The sequence below is a fragment of the Ochotona princeps genome, chromosome Y (assembly GCF_030435755.1).
Source record: "Ochotona princeps isolate mOchPri1 chromosome Y, mOchPri1.hap1, whole genome shotgun sequence".
NCBI classification, from domain to species: domain Eukaryota; kingdom Metazoa; phylum Chordata; class Mammalia; order Lagomorpha; family Ochotonidae; genus Ochotona; species Ochotona princeps.
Window position 1 is genome coordinate 323667 of NC_080866.1, and position 19374 is coordinate 343040.

Below are 19374 nucleotides of genomic sequence, written 5' to 3' on the forward strand. Positions count from 1 at the left end.
AGTACTGCGCCAGTCTGAAGCCAGGAGCCAGGAGGCTCCTCTGGGTCTCCCATGCAGGTGCAGGGTCCCAAAGCTTTGGGCCGTCCTCCACTGCTTTCCCAGGCCACAAGCAGGGAGCTGGATGGGAAGTGGAGCTGCCGGGACTAGAACCGGCGCCCATATGGGGTCCTGCCGCGTTCAGGGTGAGGACTTCAGCTGCTAGGCCACTGCACCGGACCCAAGGTAACAAAATGTTAAAAGACACATGTCTCAAACATTTTGCAAATGTCAGAAATATTACAGTGATACAACAAACATGAAAAAAAAATTAACAATTTTGAGTAAAGGCAATATTCCTGTATTACAGCTATTTCTAACACTTGCATATTAGTACCTTTCAAAAGAGCATCTAGCATGGGAAATGCTGGGGGCTTCAGAGGAGTCCAAATAAATAAATAGGAGGAGTGGGTGGTAGCAAACCAGGAACTAATAAGTATAGAATTTATCAAATATGTAAACACAGTACAGGATAATACAGACACAGCTTCCACATTAATGGAGAAGGGAATTTCAAATGAGGGATGAAAACAAAAATAAGTCTTTAAAAAAGTGGATTATAGGGTCTGGCACAGTAGCCTAGTAGCTAATGTCCTTGCCTTGAATACACTGGGATCTCGTGTGGTGTGTGTCCCGGCAGCCCCATTTCCCATCCAGCTCCCTGCTTGTAGACTCAGAAAGCAGCTGAAGATGGCCAAATGTTTTTGGACCCTGCACCTGTGTGGAAGACCCAGAAGAGGCTGTCAGGCTCCTGGCTTAGGCTCAGGTCAGCACTGACTGCTGTGGCTAATTGGGGAGTGAACCAGCGGACAGAAGATCTTTTACTCTGTCTCTCTTTCACTCTGTAAATCTGCCTTTTCAACAAAAATAAACATGTATAAAAAAGTGCATTACAACCAGAGATTTTCATGTGTTTTGGAGCTTTTAAAAGGATGAATTTTCATGGATAAGTTAATATAAGTGAAAATTATACATAAACACAAGGGGGATAAATATGAAAAAATGAAGTTAAAAACAAATCGGAAAATAACAAATAAATTGAATTGTGCATAAACTTTATGAGGCCTTCTAGTATGTGTGTGTCTACGTTGATCGAATTCCTGCTTTCAATCATGAGATACAGTAGAACCAACACACTTAAAACAATTTATTAATTATAACTGATATCCTGAACTTCCACACTATTTTAAAGTAAAAGAAATGGCATGAGAAGATGTCTGATTCAGAGTTGCGTTAGAAAACTGGTTCATGGCGTCTCTCCCTCCCTCATCTTTGGAGAGGCAGCCCACTTCCTGGTTTTGTCTCAGGAGGTGCTTCCCCTTCCCTCTCCCTTTACTGTTCACCTGGACCGTTCGCAAATAAACTCTTCTGTGTGCAACAGTAAAGGGAAAGAAAGAAAGAGAGAAAGAGAGAAAGAGAGAAAGAGAGAGAGAGAGAGAAAGAGAGAGAGAAAGAGAGAAAGAGAGAAAGAGAGAGAGAGAGAGAGAGAGAGGAGGGAGGGAGGGAGGGAGGGAGGGAAGAACACTGGCAGATGTGGTAGCCTGGGTCACTTCTATTAGTGACTTCCATGCAAGGATTAAGAACACATCCAAAAATACAAGAAAGACAACACAGTTGGTTCCGCTAACTCAATAGAAGACTTCAGGTACTTCATCAAAAAGTGGAGGGAAGAAAAAAAAAGTGGAATGAACAACACTTGAAGCCAACTTCCATAGCAACCCCCAAAGTCTGTGAATATACCGAGAAAGGTTGGTCAGCCAACAAACTTAACAAGTAATTTCTTGTCTCTGGTACAACGCTGTCAACAACTTCTCTGAACATTCTTTCCTAAAGTGACATTCAAAGACCATCTGTGTTGCCTGACAGTGTTGTAAACTGAATGTACAATCTCCTCTTGCTATGGACAGAAGGAAGGAAGGTGGAGGCTTTTGTCTCACTCATCTTCCCCCTTCTCCTTTCCTCTCCATCCTAATCTATGACCTACATAGGTCTACAACCCACACAACTTTGTAATAATATGTTAAAATAAAATTTAAAATTCCCATTGCTGTCATAGATTAAAATGAGAGATGCCATTATTCATTTCTACACAATTACACAACATATTACATTTTCTAAACTCAAACTTAGGACCGAGAGCATTTTCCAAATTTTTTTTTTGCAAAGATCTCTGTTTTCCAGAATTCATTTACTTTGCAATTAAAACATTTACAGCCTAAACCTTTTTTTTCTTTGTTTCTTTTAACATACCTTTTTTTGGGAGGGGGGCCAGAACGGTGTTCTAGTGGCTAAGTTCCTCTACTTGCACATGCCAGGATTCCATATGGTCACCAGTTCATCTAATACCAGTGGCCTTACTTCTCAACCAGTTCCCTGTTTCTGGCCTGTGGGACCCTACACCTGCATGGGGGACCCAAAGGAGGCTCCTGAGGCTCCTGGCTTTGAATTGGCTCAGCTCTGGCTGTTGCGGCTCACTTGAGGAGTGAATCATCGGACGGAAGATCTTCCTCTCTGTCTCTCCTCTGTGTATTTCTAATTTTGTAATAAAAATAAATAAATCTTTTTAAAAATTAAAAAAATATATATGTAATATATAGATTTTTTAAAATTGTGAAGTCAGATATACAGAGAGGAGGAAAGACAGAGAAGAAGATCTGTCTGATGGTTCATTCCTCAAGCAGCCACAACAGCCAGAGCTGAGCCAATCCAAAGCCAGGAGCCAGGAGCTCTTCTGGGTCTCCCATGCAGCCACAGGGTCCCAAAGCTTTGGGCCGTTCTCGACTGCTTTCCCAGGCCACAAGCAGGGAGCTGGATGGGAAGTGGAGCTGCCGGGATTAGAACCAGCGCCCATATGGGATCCCGGGGCTTTCAACGTAAGGACTTTAGCTGCTAGGCCATGCCACTGGGCCCTACATTTATTATTTATACTGGAAATTTTATATGGAGAACGATGCCGGCACAGGTTCCCAATGCTTTGGGCCACCCCTTGCTGTACTTCTAGGCAACTACAAGGCAGTGGAGCAGCTGAGACAGAAACCAGTACCCATATTTAATCCTGGTGCTGACGTGTAGGACCAGACAGCTAAGTCATCATGCTTGGCCCACTGCCTAACAAATGAAAAAACTAAATGTGGATATTTTAAGATCAACATTTACCAATATATTTTGCTATGAGATTGAAAAAAAAAAGGAAAAAACTCTTAATTTCTTACTCGCCAAATATTATTCTCCCAAAACACCAAATTCTTTATTTGTAGGCTTATATTTTTAAGAAAATACACTCTACTAAAATTTTTAGTGTCTTAATTTTACTAATAAAATACTATAGAAATGTTTTCTTTCAGAAAACAAAGTATTTTACCTACATTTGAGTAACCTATCATTGAGTGACTGGTACAACTTGCAACTTGAATATAGGTGAAATGTGGACATGGTTAACAAAAAGAATATTATTGATTACTTCTCTGATTTAGCTTGTAAGACACAAATAACAGAAAAATTCTGTAAATTTACAAAGTAAACTCAGAACTGTGAAGAAGCAGCAGAGTAAGTTCTGAAGAGGTTATAATAAAAATGTAATACAGTCAGATCAATAACATTACCAAAAACTTTAAAAAACAAAACAACAAAAAACAAGCAAACAGTAAAATAAACAAAAATTTTAAAGCACACAGACAATCAACCCCAAATGGATATCAGTTCTAGGACCATCTTCTTCACTTTAGATCTAGCTTCCTGCTAATGCATCTAGGAAAGAAACAGAGTGGCTCAAGTACATGCACCCAGATAAGAGACCTGGAAAAAACTTCCAGCTTTGACCTAGACCAGACTGTGCTATATGTTACAAGTGTTTGGGGAGTGTACTAGTGATCAAAGATCCTTCTCCTCACATCAATCCATATAATGTGCCTTTCAGATAACAATAATGAAAAAATAATGAAAATCTTGTCTTCTTTATATCTATTTTTTGGTAAAATGTGGCTCAGTAAGATGAGGAGTTGTTAATGGTATAATTAGCAACAGAATAATTAGGAACAGAAGATCTACAGCAGAAAATCAACAGAACATAAACTATGTTAAAGAAAACCAAACTGGAGTAGGAGGAGAATGCATATAAAGGAATAAAATACAAGCATCTGACCAGGTGGAAAACTATGATGTATGTGAGAAGACTTAGTAATTACTGCAGAAATCAAGCATGTGGAATGGGAAACTTAAAAATTTAATAGGGCCCGGCGGCGTGGCCTAGCAGCTAAAGTCCTTACGTTGAAAGCCCCGGGATCCCATATGGGCGCTGGTTCTAATCCCGGCAGCTCCACTTCCCATCCAGCTCCCTGCTTGTGGCCTGGGAAAGCAGTCGAGGACGGCCCAAAGCTTTGGGACCCTGTGGCTGCATGGGAGACCCAGAAGAGCTCCTGGCTCCTGGCTTTGGATTGGCTCAGCTCTGGCTGTTGTGGCCGCTTGAGGAGTGAATCATCGGACGGAAGATCTTCCTCTCTGTCTCTCCTCCTCTCTGTATATCTGACTTTGTAATAAAAATAAATAAACGTTTTAAAAAATAATAAATCTTTTAAGAATTTAATATATTCACATATAATTGAGATCAGAATGCATTCACAGTCTTAAAAATATAAAAACTGACTAGTAATAGAATTGAAAATTGAAAATGACTAGGATGAGTCTGCAATTTACACAGTTTCATCTATAATGAATGTAGCACACACAAAATGGCATATCCAATAATAACAAGTAAATGTAGAAGCTGGGTCTTCTTTCAAATAGCAAAGCAAGAAGAAGCTAGATGTGACAAGAATCTGCCTTTATAAATATTTACATTGGTTCATTAAAATAATTTTGATATATATATGTATGTGTATATATATATATATATAGATAGATTTTTTTTTCTCATCCATGGAGAACTTTTCATCAGTAATATTCTGAAAGACACAGAGCATTGCAAAAAGGGGTTTTGGTTCAAAAACAGAATGATAACACTTCCCTTTTGAAGAATTTTGCTGAACTAAGTTATGGGAGCAGATTAATAATTGTCTTACCTGGTGGCATAAGTTCCATAAGTAGTCTTGCTTCATCTCTAAGAGGCGGCATATTTAGGCTGCTACCTAAATCTGCAAGTTGCCAAAGGAAACAGATAAATCTTGGATGCAGTGACATTATCTGGAATATAGAATATACAAAATATTTACATGTAAATTACCTTCAAAAAAGCATTGTTACAATTAAGCTTCCATCTTGTGTATACAGCGTGACTGAGTCTGTGATAAAACAGACTGGTTGGGTCTCGGAGTGAAAAGGCCAAAGGCTAGAGTCAGAAACTAAAATTCAGCTTTTCCACAGGGTTGGTAGGAATCCAGTTACTTAAGTTACCATTTGCTGTTTCCTAGTTTTCTAGTGGCTAGTTTCCCAGGTACTGACACAGATGCAGGCATCAGGACTGCTGTGTCCAAAGTTAATCTAACTCAAGTCAATATATAATTGCATAGTTATCAGACATTCTGTCTTATCTCAAAAACTGTAAGTGTAACAGGAAAAAGCAATCATTTCTTTTTGTTGTTGTTTTTGAGGTTAAAGATTTATTAATTCTTATTGGAAAGTCAGAAATACAAAGAGGAAGAACTGTTCATTGGTCCACTCTCCAAGTAAACGCTATGGCTGGGGCTGAGCCAATCCAGGAGCCAGGAGCTCTTCCAGGTCTCCCGCACAGGTGCAGGGTCCCAAGGCTTTGGGCTGTCCTCTGCTGCTTTCCCAGGCCACAGGCAGGGAGCTGGATGGGAGCAGCTGTCTGAACCAGCACCCTTAGGGATCATGGGAGTGTGTGTGAGGCAAAGACTTTAGCTACTAGGCAACTGCACCAGGCCCCAGAAACAATCATTTCATCATATTCTTAGGGAGTATAAAGCTAGCATAAAGAAGTAACTTACAACACCAGGCAAACAACTTTCTACTCCTGAACCATGACCATCAGTGCTCTGATTACAATGGTTTTCAGGGGATCCAGATGATGAATCAGAAGAGCTATCTGGACTTGAAGGTATGTTTGATTTTCTTTGTGTAAGCCTGGCTGTTATTAGCTGAAAAATGATGTTTTTGGAAGTAAAGAAAAGGAAAAACACTCGTTCAAAATACAGAAACAAGACATAGCATAAGTTCAAAATACTTTAACTTCAGAATTACTGTCTAACATAATCATTTGGTTTTTTCTTAAGGACACACGGGAAAACTGTTCCAGGAAAATCTTCAGATAGTTAAATTTGCATGAATGATATGGTTGCTTACATAAAACTGTTTTGTAGTTTTTTACACAAAATCCACATAGAAAATTCTGTATACTTTAAGTCATATGTAGATTGTCTATAATATCTAATATATTGTCCTACATAAGTAGTTGTTAAACTGTTTTGGTGAAGGAATTATGAGAGAAAAAAAGGCTCAATAGGAATACAAGTTTTCTACATACTGACTCTAGTTGGATGATTCTGAGGAATTTGATTAAAGTGTATTTCCTAACTGTATTTAAAGTTCTACTAAAACACTTATTGCAATTCTAATAATTCAAATCCACTAAAGATCATAACAGATAATACAAAATAGCTGACCCATTGAAAATTCTAAATATTTGAAAATTCTGTGTACTCACAGATTTGTCTTTTAAATTTATTTGTTCAATTGGCTTTGTGTCATCTTCAGAACCTATCAATTCACCACCTACAAAAAGTTCAACTTTTGTATGGGCTACACTGGCTTTAACACGATTAAGAATACAATGACGAATTGAACCAATTGTATCATTTGTATGAGATAATATGTTCAAGTCATCAACTTGTCTGCCCTGATTTGGAAATCGAACTGTAAGAGATAGGTGTTTGCCGCGGAAAGATCTGAAAAAGAAAGAAAAGAAAATGAAAAGACTAAAAAGTTAAAACACGTTGAGCACATGCTAATAAAATAATGTTGGAAATCACTATTTTGTAACTGAAGGACAATAATTAAAGAATGTGGTTTGCTTTTATGGTCTTCAGGGGGAATATTTTGCTTCTTTCTTTCTTTTTTTTTTAATTATTTATTATTTAACTTCATTAATTACATTGTATTATGTGACACAGTTACATAGATACTTGGGTTCTCCCCACCCCTCCCCAAACCCTCCCACCATGGTGGATTCCTCCACCTTGTTGCATAACCACAGCTCAAGTTCAGTTGAGATTCCCCCATTGCAAGCATATACCAAACATAGAGTCACTAGCATTGTAATTTGTACATGAAATGCAATAGATCATAAACCATATTGATACGGCATCTTTATGAACAAGGCTTCTATTTACATAAAATCTCACAATGCATGAATGAGTGAATAATTTTGTTTCTTAAGTGTTTGTCTTTTTGAAAGAGAAAGAAAGTTAAACAAAGGGCCAGAAAGAGAGGGTCCTTCTATTCATTGGGACACTTTGCAGATATCTGCAAAGGTTGTTAGGCCATGACAGAGCAAGGAGATTCATGGGTGCAGAGCTCTAAGCACTTAGACAACATTCTGCTAGTTTTACCAAGCCAATTCAGGAAGACACATAAAAAATTGTAGCAAACAAGACACGAAATTGTACACTGAATGGTATAACAACAATGAAAATGGCAGCTTGGGCTCAGCCCGCTGGCCTAAAGGCTCAAGTTCTTGCTGTGAACACGCTGGATCCATTATGGGCTAGTTCTAGTGCCGGCAGCCCACTTCCCATCTAGTTCCCTGCTTGTGGCCTGGGAAAGCAGTTGAGGACGGCCCAAAGCCTTGGGACCCTGCACCCGCATGGGAGACCTGGAAAAGCTCCTGGCTCCTGGCTTTCGGCTCAGCACAGCTGCGGCCATTGAAGTGACTTGGGGAGTGAACGATCGGACGGAAGATCTTTCTCCCTGTCTCTCCTCCTCTCTCTGAATATCTGACTTTCCAATAAATAAAGAAATCTAAAAAAAAAATAAAAAAAATAAAAGAAAGAATGTGGCAGCATTATTCATTACGCTACAATGCCAGTTCCCTTTCAGTTAACTTAAAAAACTGATCTGTTAAAAAAATACAATGGCGTTATTACTAAGTGATACTTTTTCAGACACAACAGCAGGTAACCAGATTAGAAGTAGAAAAACTGGGACCTGAACCAGCAAACAAGGTATGGTGACACTGAAGGTGTGTGCTGTAACCCACAGAGCCACAATGCTGGTCTCAAGAATTTATTAGTAACAGTATAAATGTATCACACATCAAGATGAAAAAGAAGAAGTCATAACAAAAGGTTGAACTGCCTCATGAAATGCTGACATCCCATTATTAGACAATAAAATCAAAAAAACTACTCTACTTCTGAATCTGACTCTTGTTAATGAGCCTGGGAAGACGCTGATTGAATAACTTGAACCCTGATTCCTATTTAGGAGATAACAATGGAATCTCCTTACTTTAGGTTCATCCGAATTTCATTATGGCAATTTTGGGAGGTCAACTGAGAGACGAATATCTCTCACTGTGTTTCTGTCACTGAGCCTTCCAATACATAAGTCTTAAAATAAAATAAAGAAAAATCTGAAACTTATGCAAAAAATTAAGACAGGTGACAAATTTAGCAGTGTGTGGTAACAATTATGAAAAATCGAAGATAAAACTACAGCTAAAAAGTAGGAATGTTACCAGAACATAAAATAAACTATTGTGTCATTGACTGCCTAGTTTCTAAAAGATGTGTTTTCAAAGGGCACAAGGTAACTTAGTAAAGTCCTTCCTTGCATGTGCCAGAATCCAATATAGTCTCTCAAGGATTAGGACTCTGCACCTATGTCGGAGACCTAGAAGTAGTTCCTTGGTCCTCACCTGGATTGTATCAGATCTGACCTTCCATTGGGGAAGTGAATCAGTAACCAAACATCTTTCTAGCATACCTTCGCTCTATAAATTGGGCTTTCCAAATAATAATAATAATAATAATAATAATAATAATAATAATAATAAATCTTTAAAAAAGGTCTAAACTTCAGATATTTTTTGCAAACCTTGACATGGGTAAAATCATTCTTTCTTCATGATAATCACTATCACATTCATTTATGTACTCCCTCAGAACGGTTAACACTCGAACCATTCGTATGACTTCTTGTCTCACACAATTAATATTGTTGTTTTCACTATCCAAGGTGTACAATGTGTCATATGATGCTTTCAGAAGATCAAAGCAAGACTGAATAAAGTCTTCATGGATAACCACCTAGATAAAAGGTAAAATAAACAGAGTTATATAGGAAACAAAATTTCAATTTAAAGTAACTCAACTATAGTGAGAATAATAGTAATAAAGTTTCATGAAATAAAAAGAAAAAATAAAACAAATCTGACAAGAAGAAGATATGTAAGTATAAATTGATTATATTTTAGTGGATGGATATAAAATTTAAAATTTAAAAAATCTCAACACTGAATTCAAAGTAATCTTGTGTATACTGTACCTATTTTTTTCTTTATCTGGGAAACATATAAATTTACTTTTAATGTGCAGGAATTAAAATTTACATGTTTTTGCATGTAATTACAAATGAGTGTTGGATTTGGGAATTTTTAATTTTTGTTGGAGAAAATTAAGAATGGACTTCAGGCAATGGACTGAATAAAATGTTTTAGAAGAGGACGTAAGTTCGGGGGATCCAGGAGCAACATGCTATAGACTATAGCACTTGACTCCCCAAACTCATGAAAACCTCTTAACCTAAAAGTTTCATGATAGCTGGTTAACTTGGAAACACTAAAGGTTGACAGAAAAGGATGAGACATGTTTCAAATATGGTGTTTCTATGTGGGACCTTTATTAGGTTGCTGGAGTCTATGACCAAATTCTGATGACATTTTCTGAAGAGACAATGCATAAAAGGAAGTATGCTTCCAGTTTCCTGGCTTATTATGTGATTATTGTTTTGCACAAATTCCACCACTGCTAGTTTCCATAATTACCAATCTTGGACTATAGATCTCTGAAGTATTTGCTGAAATACACTTGCTTCCCACCAAAGTGGCTCCCCTAAAAAATTTTAGGGTAATGGAATACTAATACAGAAAAACTATCAAAGTACCACTGCCTCGATATTGGGCAAATAACCAGAAAGAAATATTCAGACAAAATGTTTTGTAGAGTTAAAATAAAATCTACTTAATTCTAAATTTAAAAGTTACTACATTCAGCACAATATTGCCTGAGCCTAATTTTATACACTTCAATTTTTACCTGATTCATCTGCAGCCTGGGACCAAGGTTTGTATATATCTCTTTAAGAAGATCTATAGCTCTGCTGGCAATATCATCACTACTCTGAATCACAACCTGGTTACAAAAGATTATGTGATTAACACCACTGAACATAAATTTCAATTTAGCACTCAAATTCAAATTCTATCCTTCATATTTTAATATCTTTTTGAAATTGATCTATCAGGTACCATAAAGGAAAATTTAAGCTATTATGAATACATCTGAAATATAAACAGTGTGCTTAAAAATGAAAAGAACACTAAGTATTCAGATCAATATTAAGTGAAGTGTCAAATTACAATTGAAGGGCTGGTATTCTGGCATAGCAAATAAGGCAACCCCCTGAGATACTGGCATTCTACATGAGTATGGGTTGAGTCTTGAGATTCCACCACCTTCACTCAAGCTCTTCACTAATGTGTGTGGCATAGCAGAGGAAGATAAATCCCAGTAACCCCTATGGTAGACCTAAGCAGATTTCCAGGTCTTTTGCTTGGCCCTACCCTGGCCATTGTGATAAACTAGGGAATGAACCAAGGATGAAAGATCTTACTGTCTCTGAAATTTTGACTGTCAATAAAAAAAATCTAAAAACAAATGAAACCCAATAATTCAAACAAGGATAAAAACACCACTTGACACAAAACACTATCCTACCCCAGCAGCAATTTCTGCATATTTCTATCACTGCTGTGCTTAAAACTAGGTTAGGAATTTTCCTGCTTTACTATTATTTCAACATGACCACGTATAGTTTGAAAAAATATGGCAACAATAGGTAAGAGCAAAGATTCTTCTTTTTCACATCAGTTTTATGCTTTAATTAAAAAGACCTATTATATTTAAAAATTATAAAAGGTATTGTTTTTATCTAATAGAAAACCCTAACAAATATATTCACTTTCCTAAAATTTGCCCACAAAATACAATCAATTCAAAAGGTACCATAAGATGCAATATCTGATTTTATCGTTTCCAAAATTGACTTTCCAAAATAGTTACACATAAACAGCTTCCATCTGTTGGTTAACTCCCCAGATGACCAAAACTACTTGGTCTGGAGCTGGATTGACCAGTCCAGAGATTAGAGTTTAGATTAGATTAGATTAAAACCAGCCAGATTTCCCTTATAGATGTCAGGGACACAAACACTTGAGCCATCTTCTGCTGTTTCCCTGAGGGATCAGCAGTGTGCAGCAAGGAAATAGAGCTGCTGAGTTTCAAAGAGATGCCCATATGGGATGCTAGTTTCATAAGTAGTGGTTAATCAGTGTTAAATCATGCTAATCAAGGAAAATTTATTACATGATCTTTGTTCTCTGTGCATTTAAAAATGACAATATAGAGGTCATAGTATTAATTCATAATTTTCTAATAGTATTTTCTCCCATATTTCATTCATTACAACATTAAGGGTATAAAAACTAATCATATGAAAGAGACAATAACTTTCACAGAGGAAAGGAGAAATATATATATATATATATACACACAGGTCAACAATGATTATTATACTTTCATTCATCTGAAATGAGTGTAATTCTGGGAATTAATACAAAGAAACCTCAGTGGTAAACAGCAAAAACAAAAAAATTCACAGAAGGCAAACAAAAAAATAACATACATACAACAATGTTAAGGAAAATAGAAACAACAAATAAGAAACTACAAAGGAAAAGATAATTTCTAGGTCAAGCAAGAATCATATAAACAGAACATTCAGGCTAAATTATGATTCTATGACTATTTAAAAATATTTATAAACATCAATATTTGCAAAAAAAAAGTTCTCACCCTCCAAAGGTAGTCTAATCCTATTAACTCCAAATCATCCATCATATAGACTCTCCTTTTTGCTACTAGCTTCCCTTCTCGATGATTAACTGTTTTGAAGAATCTTTCAAAACACTTCATTCCACTTTCAGTTAACAAGGAAGGATCAAGCTGAAGCACATTGCTTTCAAAGAAATCCTTATTAATGTCAGGATCTAAGTCAGGTTCATTTCCCATTAACTTGGAATACCATTTAAAACAGGCTTCACGATCACAATGATAAACTGCATTCTCTGCTAAGCACTTCCATATTTGATTGGCTTGGGGAGCACATAGCCAGAGTTGGCCATCCTTCAATAAGAACCTTAGAAACATGTAAGTCAGTAATTAGGGCCTATATAATTTTATCCTTAAAAGCCAATTATTTTAAATGCATGAAATAAATACATTTACTATATAACTTTAATTTTATTCCTGAAAGTACTAACTCTAAAAGAACACATTTCTTAACCACCTAACTGGAATGATATGCTGTTTTAAAAGCATAGAGTAAAGAACTAAATCTTGTCAACAAATTGTGAGTGATGCGACCTAAATAATGAGGACTTCTTTTACTATTATTATTATTATTATTATTATTATTATTATTATTATTTTGTTTAATTACACCATTTAATAGGCACTGGGTTTCCACTATCCCAATATCCCTCCACTTCCCATTGATTTCCTCTCTAATTTTACAATGGGTAGTAATGAAAACTTTTGTTTTTCAAGACAATAAACCTTTAAAACCATGAACTAAATTGTCTCTTTATTAACATGGATTCACTAGAAAGTGAGATGTTAGTGAGAGATAATTTAAGATAACTCACAGTTTTTACAAATTAAAGCTCCTTAAACACTTCAATATTTAAAACATTCTTTATTATCCTCTTCATATTAAACCATCTTAACATAATTCAAACTTACTTATATGTCAGTAATCATTAGTCTCTTCTGAATATTTATTATTGATATATCCTGAGACTATAATTTTCTTTCAGAATCCCTCAACCTATTTAATTTACAGCAGTTATATTCACTTTTCTTCTTTGGGGTCTTAATTGTAAACTTCTTTTATTTCATTTGTAATTGTGCTGAATCTGAAATAACCTAAATTTTATTGCTAATTCCTAACCCCAGTGATATTTATGCAAACAAACAGCTACTACTACTTATTTTCAAGGGGCTTGTTTACTTGTTTGAAATGCAGTATTACAAAGAAATAAAAAAGAGAGAAAGAGTGAGTTTGTGTATGAGACAGCAAAAGTGAGAAGTAAGAGGAAAGTAAGAAATTTCCCAACTGCTCTTTCAGTCCTTATTTGCTACAGAGGTATCAATGAGGGACCAAGCTGAAAATAGGGGCCAAGAGCTTCATTTGGACCTTCTGTATGGCTGGTAGAGACCCAAGTCTTAGGCCATCTTTAGTTGTTTTCTCATATGTTTTAGCAGAGAGGTAGGACTGAAAGTGGAGCAGCAGGACATGTACTGGTAACTACATATGGGATGCTAGTGTCACAGGTAGTGGTTTAATCCACTTCGCTACAACACTGGCCACTGTCAATGCAACTAAATGCAAGAGTTTGAAAGCAAAATCTTTAAGTGCTTGAAAACTTTCTTAGTATTATACAATAGTGTCATACACATATGAACTGTGTGATTTTGATCAACAAATTGTTCTTCCCAATTTGAACCTCAGCTTTCTTACTAAGTAAATGCAAGAGACTCCTCATTCACAAGATTGCCAGGATGCTAAAAGTTAGTGGAAACAGCCAAATATCAGGCATTCACTCTGAGTGCCTGTTCCTTTTACCAATTACATTGAAAGATCTTCTGTTTCTAAATCTATTAATAAATTCTACTCACTTTCCTGTTACACAATAAGCCTAAGGGACTTTAGACATGCTTATGAAAGTTTTGGGAAAGACTTTGTAAAAAGACAGATCTCTATTTTATCTAGGTTGTTAAACACAAGTACTAAGATTTTTTAAAGCCAAAATCCTAAAAGCTTTTGTTTTCATTCAAACGAATGAAAGGCAGTTTTACATTTTTCGTTAGTTTGTAACTCAAATTTGCTTTCAAACTGTTTTCCTACAATATGGCCATTGCACTCTTCAGAAATCTCACTGTTAAACCTATACATATTTGTCATATATAACATTTAATTCTAACATTATAGGGAAATAAAGTACCACCTTATTTTTCAGTTAAATATTTTTATTTTTAATTTTCACTCAAAAATTTTGTGCTTATGTTAATATGTTATTGTGCATAGCTTCAACAGCAACAAGTTTGATCTGCAATTCATTATCTCTGGCAAAACTAATCAATGTGGTTCCCCAGATGATTATTGCACATTCTGAAGGTCAAGTGCCAAAAGTTCTTTCAAGTAAACATACCCTAATAAATAAATATTCCATTCTGGACATCAAAACAATGATTACTGTCTAAAAAAAACCAAAAAATCAAACCTGGTATCAAAATGGAATGGCCACCAAGTACTACTGGTCTTCATTTCTTATTTTTTTTTTTTTAATTATTTATTGTTTAACTTTAGTAATTACATTGTATTATGTGACACAATTACATAGATACTTGGGTTCTCCCCACCCCTCCCCAAACCCTCCCACCATGGTGGATTCCTCCACCTTGTTGCATAACCACAGCTCTTATTTTTGAGTTAAAAAGAATGACACAAATTGTTTAAAACAGTTTTAAACTATATAATCAAGTTTAAAACAAACCTAAGGAAGTAAAGTCGTTCTTGAACTTCTTGAACATGACTGTATCTGTTTCCAAGCCTCACAGTTTGTGGGTCATAGTCTTCATTATCTGGAAATGAAGAAAAGTCAATGTTTTATACACATGCATAACAGCATGTTAATTTGAGCCAACGGATATTATAAAATCAACAATAACTTTCAGTATAACCAGCCAGTAATAAAGGTATCTTCATAAACCTTGTATTTATCCCAAAAAACAAGTTATGTATTTTTTTACACAGGCAAGACAAATATTGTATGAGAATCTTATTGACAGTTTTTCAGAATAACTACCTTCTCCATTATTCACACATTAAGGCAATTTGTAAGTACTGGTTATGATTCTAAGACTTTTTGGGTTATACTAAAATCTAACATGTGTTGTAAGTATTTTAGTAGTAAAGAATAGTATTTGTTATCCATTTATATATTGAGGTGACAAAAATGCATTTGGAACTTAAGAAATCATCATTAAAAATATTTTCATCCTGGACATGATTGTTGCAAATGTTCATGTACTGAAGAAACAATCCAGAGCTGACCACCTACTATCAGCATAAGATATACTGATTAGAGACATCCATTGAAATCCCTATTTTTCAAAAGATTTTTTATTTCAAAGACACAGAAACGGAGAGAAAAATCATCCTACCACTGCTTTATTCCCCAAAGGTCTCTATGGCTGAACCCAGGAGGCAGGAAACACAAGTTTACTTTGAGCATCTCAAGTGGGTGCAGGGGCCCTGTCATTTCACCTCTTCTCTGTTTTCTTCTCTACTTTCCCAAGAACATTAGCAGAAACCCACACTTCAAGTGGAGCAGCTGAGACTGAAAATACTGCTCATATAGCCTGAACCACAGAGAGCAGCTTAATGTGCTAGTTAGGACAATGGTTGTTCCAGAAAATGTAGGTTACAGTAATGGGTGACTGGTTTAGCTCTTGTCATTGCAGCCATTTGGTTAGTGATTCAGCAAATGGAAGATCTCTATCTCTGTTGAGTCTGTCAAATAAATGAATGTTTTCTTGAAAAAAAATTCAAAATGGAACTTGAAATATAAGGATTTTGATATCACAGAGCCCTGGGATTTCTTCCACAGGCATGGTAATTTTAAGTTAATTTTAGCTCATCACACATACCTCTAGCGTACAATCTGATGCTATTCATATACTCTGAAAGGTTTTCTGCTACCAAAGTAACTAAAGCATGATCACGCTGAAGCTGGTTGATTAAATCATGACGATATAAGCTATCTGGTGGCTTCGCTGAATTTGACTGTAACAAGAAGAACTTAACAGTATAATTAAGCAACTAAAAAAATTAGAAGATCTATTAAGAAGAAATACTAGCTACTAAGTTAGAGATTGAACACACATTTTGCTAAATGTGGCAAATATTCTGTTACATAACAAAATATTTAGTAGCGTAGAGAACAATTTGTGTCTCAAAACAGACTGTGATATTCCTATTTGTTGTCAAAATCCAAGCATACAAATTCTCCATTTTCAACCAAATCTAAAGATAGATATTATAAGAAATAAATCTAATCCATTTTCCTCTCTTTTTCTTTTAATGAAACAAACTCCTTAGAACTATATTAACTTACTAATGATGAAGTTACCAACCTTAGGAGGGAATATTTACCATCATATATATATATGTATATATATGTGTGTGTGTATGTATATAACCTACATATGTGTGTGTGTGTGTGTAAACAAAAAAAGGATACATTTCCTCCTAAAAAACATACGACATGCATGGTGGATTCCCCATGAAATTTCCTAGGTTTCTTAATTTTACTGTCATTAGAAAAACAAAATTAAAAGTCATTAAAAAGCTGGAAATGACATCTTAAAGTTGTTTTATAAACATAATTCTCCATAGACCTATATGGACTTTACTGATGGAGACTTTTCTACAAGTTCACAGTATCTATGACTCAGAGAATCTATTATTATAGATGTAACTAAACTTAGATAAATGCAGGTTTTAATTATTAACTTGGAATCTTAACCACATTATAATTGTAATGACAATAAGTGGCTTCCTCCTTGCTCACATTCCTTTTTTTATTTTAAACATTTTACACAAGAAAACAATAATTATGTGAGCAATGGCAATTTAGCACTAGACTTAAAATTAAGAAAAATCCAGATAAAGTGTCCAAATGTCCCACACAGTCTTACAATTTTATAATAAATAAACTGTTTGACAGTAGATTGATTTTAAAATCTCAGCTAAAAAATTTCAAAAAAAGTGTTTCATTTAAGGAGGTGGTAATTTCTACAAAAACACTGAATATAAGGGAGTGCAAGATGATGGAATAGGGTGAGAACAGGTATAAACAGAGAAGAATTAGTCAAGGTGAAGTAGAGAGAGTATGATCCTGGGAAACAGGAGAGTACAGGCCACTTGCAGAGGGACACCTGGCAGCATAGGCAAGCAGCAGAGACAGCAGAGCAGTGCTGCAGTGATCAGATACTGCAATAGCAGTCAGTGATTGGTCATCAGAGCTCCACCAATGGCCAGGTGGAAAGAAGTTCTCTGGGAGCTCAGGAGGTGAATGCAGACATAGCACTGCCCATTCTGCAGATTTGCTTGATTGAACCAAGAGCAGAAGCAGACTGGCAAAGCCCAAGCAGAAAGATACAGGAAAGGGTAGATTTCATGACCAAACCCCTACGAGTGCCACACCACGTGCCTTTTTATGTACTGAACTATGAAAGTGCTCAGTCAGAAGATAATTCACTTTTTAAAAAACATTTATTTTATTACAAAGTCAGATATACAGAGAGGAGGAGAGACAGAGAGGAAGATCTTCCATCCAATGATTCACTCCCCAAGTGAGCGCAATGGCCAGTGCTGCACTGATCTGAAGCCAGGAGCCAGGAACCAGGAACCTTCTCCAGGTCTCCCACACGGGTGCAGGGTCCCAAAGCTTTGGGCCGCCCTCAACTGCTTTCCCAGGCCACAAGCAGGGAGCTGGATGGGAAGTGGAGCTGCCGGGATTAGAACCGGCGCCCATATGGGATCCCGGGACGTTCAAGGCGGACTTTAGCCGCTAGGCCACGCCGCCGGGTCTGATAATTCACTTTTGACTCAAGCACTCACTAGTCCCACCAGGAAAACAATACCGATTTGGCATCCCATGGTTTGCATGCAAAATAGGTGTAGGGTCCGGCAAATACTGGCAAGCTCCATAGTCTCAAAGAGAAGTGGAGTTCAGCAGGAACTCAGATGAGCCCAGCCGCAGAACTGTAGGACCTGCTGATTTAATATGAACACAAGCAGAAGCACAGTGATAGTCTAAGCAACTGAGTGAAAATAGGGTGAATTTCATGCCCAGATCTCCACCAATGCCACATCAGGTGCCATTTTGTGTATTGAGGAAAAGGCCCAAGAGAAGGACAACAGTGAGCTGCACATGTGCTCTGCTAGGAGAGAACTCATTTCCAACTCAATGCACTTGCATTGGTCCCAACAGTAAAACAACACTGACTTGACATGCCATGGATTTCATTCAAAATAGGTCCAGGTTGCACCCAGATTTAATTGCTAGCAGGTCTGACAAGAAAACAACAAAAGAATCAGGGTGATAAGCCCCTCTGACAGTCCTGTAATCCACGTTAAAGTTTCAGATAGTGTCTCCCTTAATTCATGGTACTGCTGGAACTAAGAACCGGTAAAGTTGGTGCACACAACAGTATGTCCCAGCCTAGGATCACAGTGGGTGGAGAGTGGTGAGCTGGGTCTGTGCAGACTGTGGTAGAAATGTAGCTTGGGAACCTGGAGGTCCAGAGGAAGAGGCTCAAGCAATGACAAAGAACTTGGTGCTGAAAAGGATCAGTACAGTTAACTTGTAGACCTGCAGACAATACAGCTTAAAAATTGGCCCAAGAATCTGCTAATTGGAGTTCTGGTGATCAAGGCCAAAAAAAAAAAAAAAAAAAAGAGAGAGAGAGAGAATGAGAGAATGAATGAGCTTACTGATACTCCCCACCAAAGGAAATAAATTCTAATCGACCTCAGAGATAAATGAGGAAGACATCAAGAAATCAGGGATAAAGAATTTACTAGATTGTTAGGAAGTTTATTAAAAACAACCGGTATCATCTACAGGTTGCCTATACCAAAAGTATTATGATCCATATAAAATGCAGAAAGTTCAAGTCAAGACTACCTAATAGATTATTTTATTGCAAAACACAGGAGGGAGGAAGCCCTATTCCTCAAAATTTTAAAACAGAAAATAAGAATTAAGAAAAGAAATATTACACAGGAAGTAACAACATTGAAATAAAACCAGGCTGAATTATTAGAAATGAAGAAAACAATACAGAAATTTAAAAATTTAGAGTGAAGGAGGCAGAAGTATTTACCTAGGTAAGTGACACTGCTTGGAAAAAGGCAGCTAATAGGTAGAGGGCATTCTGGGCCTGGAGAATGCCAATTCATGTTAATTACAGCAGT

The 19374-nt window shown here is 36.5% G+C and overlaps 1 protein-coding gene across 1 annotated transcript in view; it reads right to left on the reverse strand.

Moving 5' to 3' along the window:
* The window catches only part of LOC131478683 (probable ubiquitin carboxyl-terminal hydrolase FAF-X), a 148310-nt gene that overhangs the window by 61990 nt on the left and 66946 nt on the right, over positions 1–19374 (reverse strand). The window contains 9 exon segments of the mRNA XM_058659269.1: positions 5094–5214; positions 5979–6128; positions 6695–6935; positions 9085–9296; positions 10305–10400; positions 12123–12465; positions 14885–14972; positions 16041–16176; positions 16655–16703. Of these exon segments, the coding sequence (XP_058515252.1) occupies positions 5094–5214; positions 5979–6128; positions 6695–6935; positions 9085–9296; positions 10305–10400; positions 12123–12465; positions 14885–14972; positions 16041–16176; positions 16655–16703 (1436 nt within the window).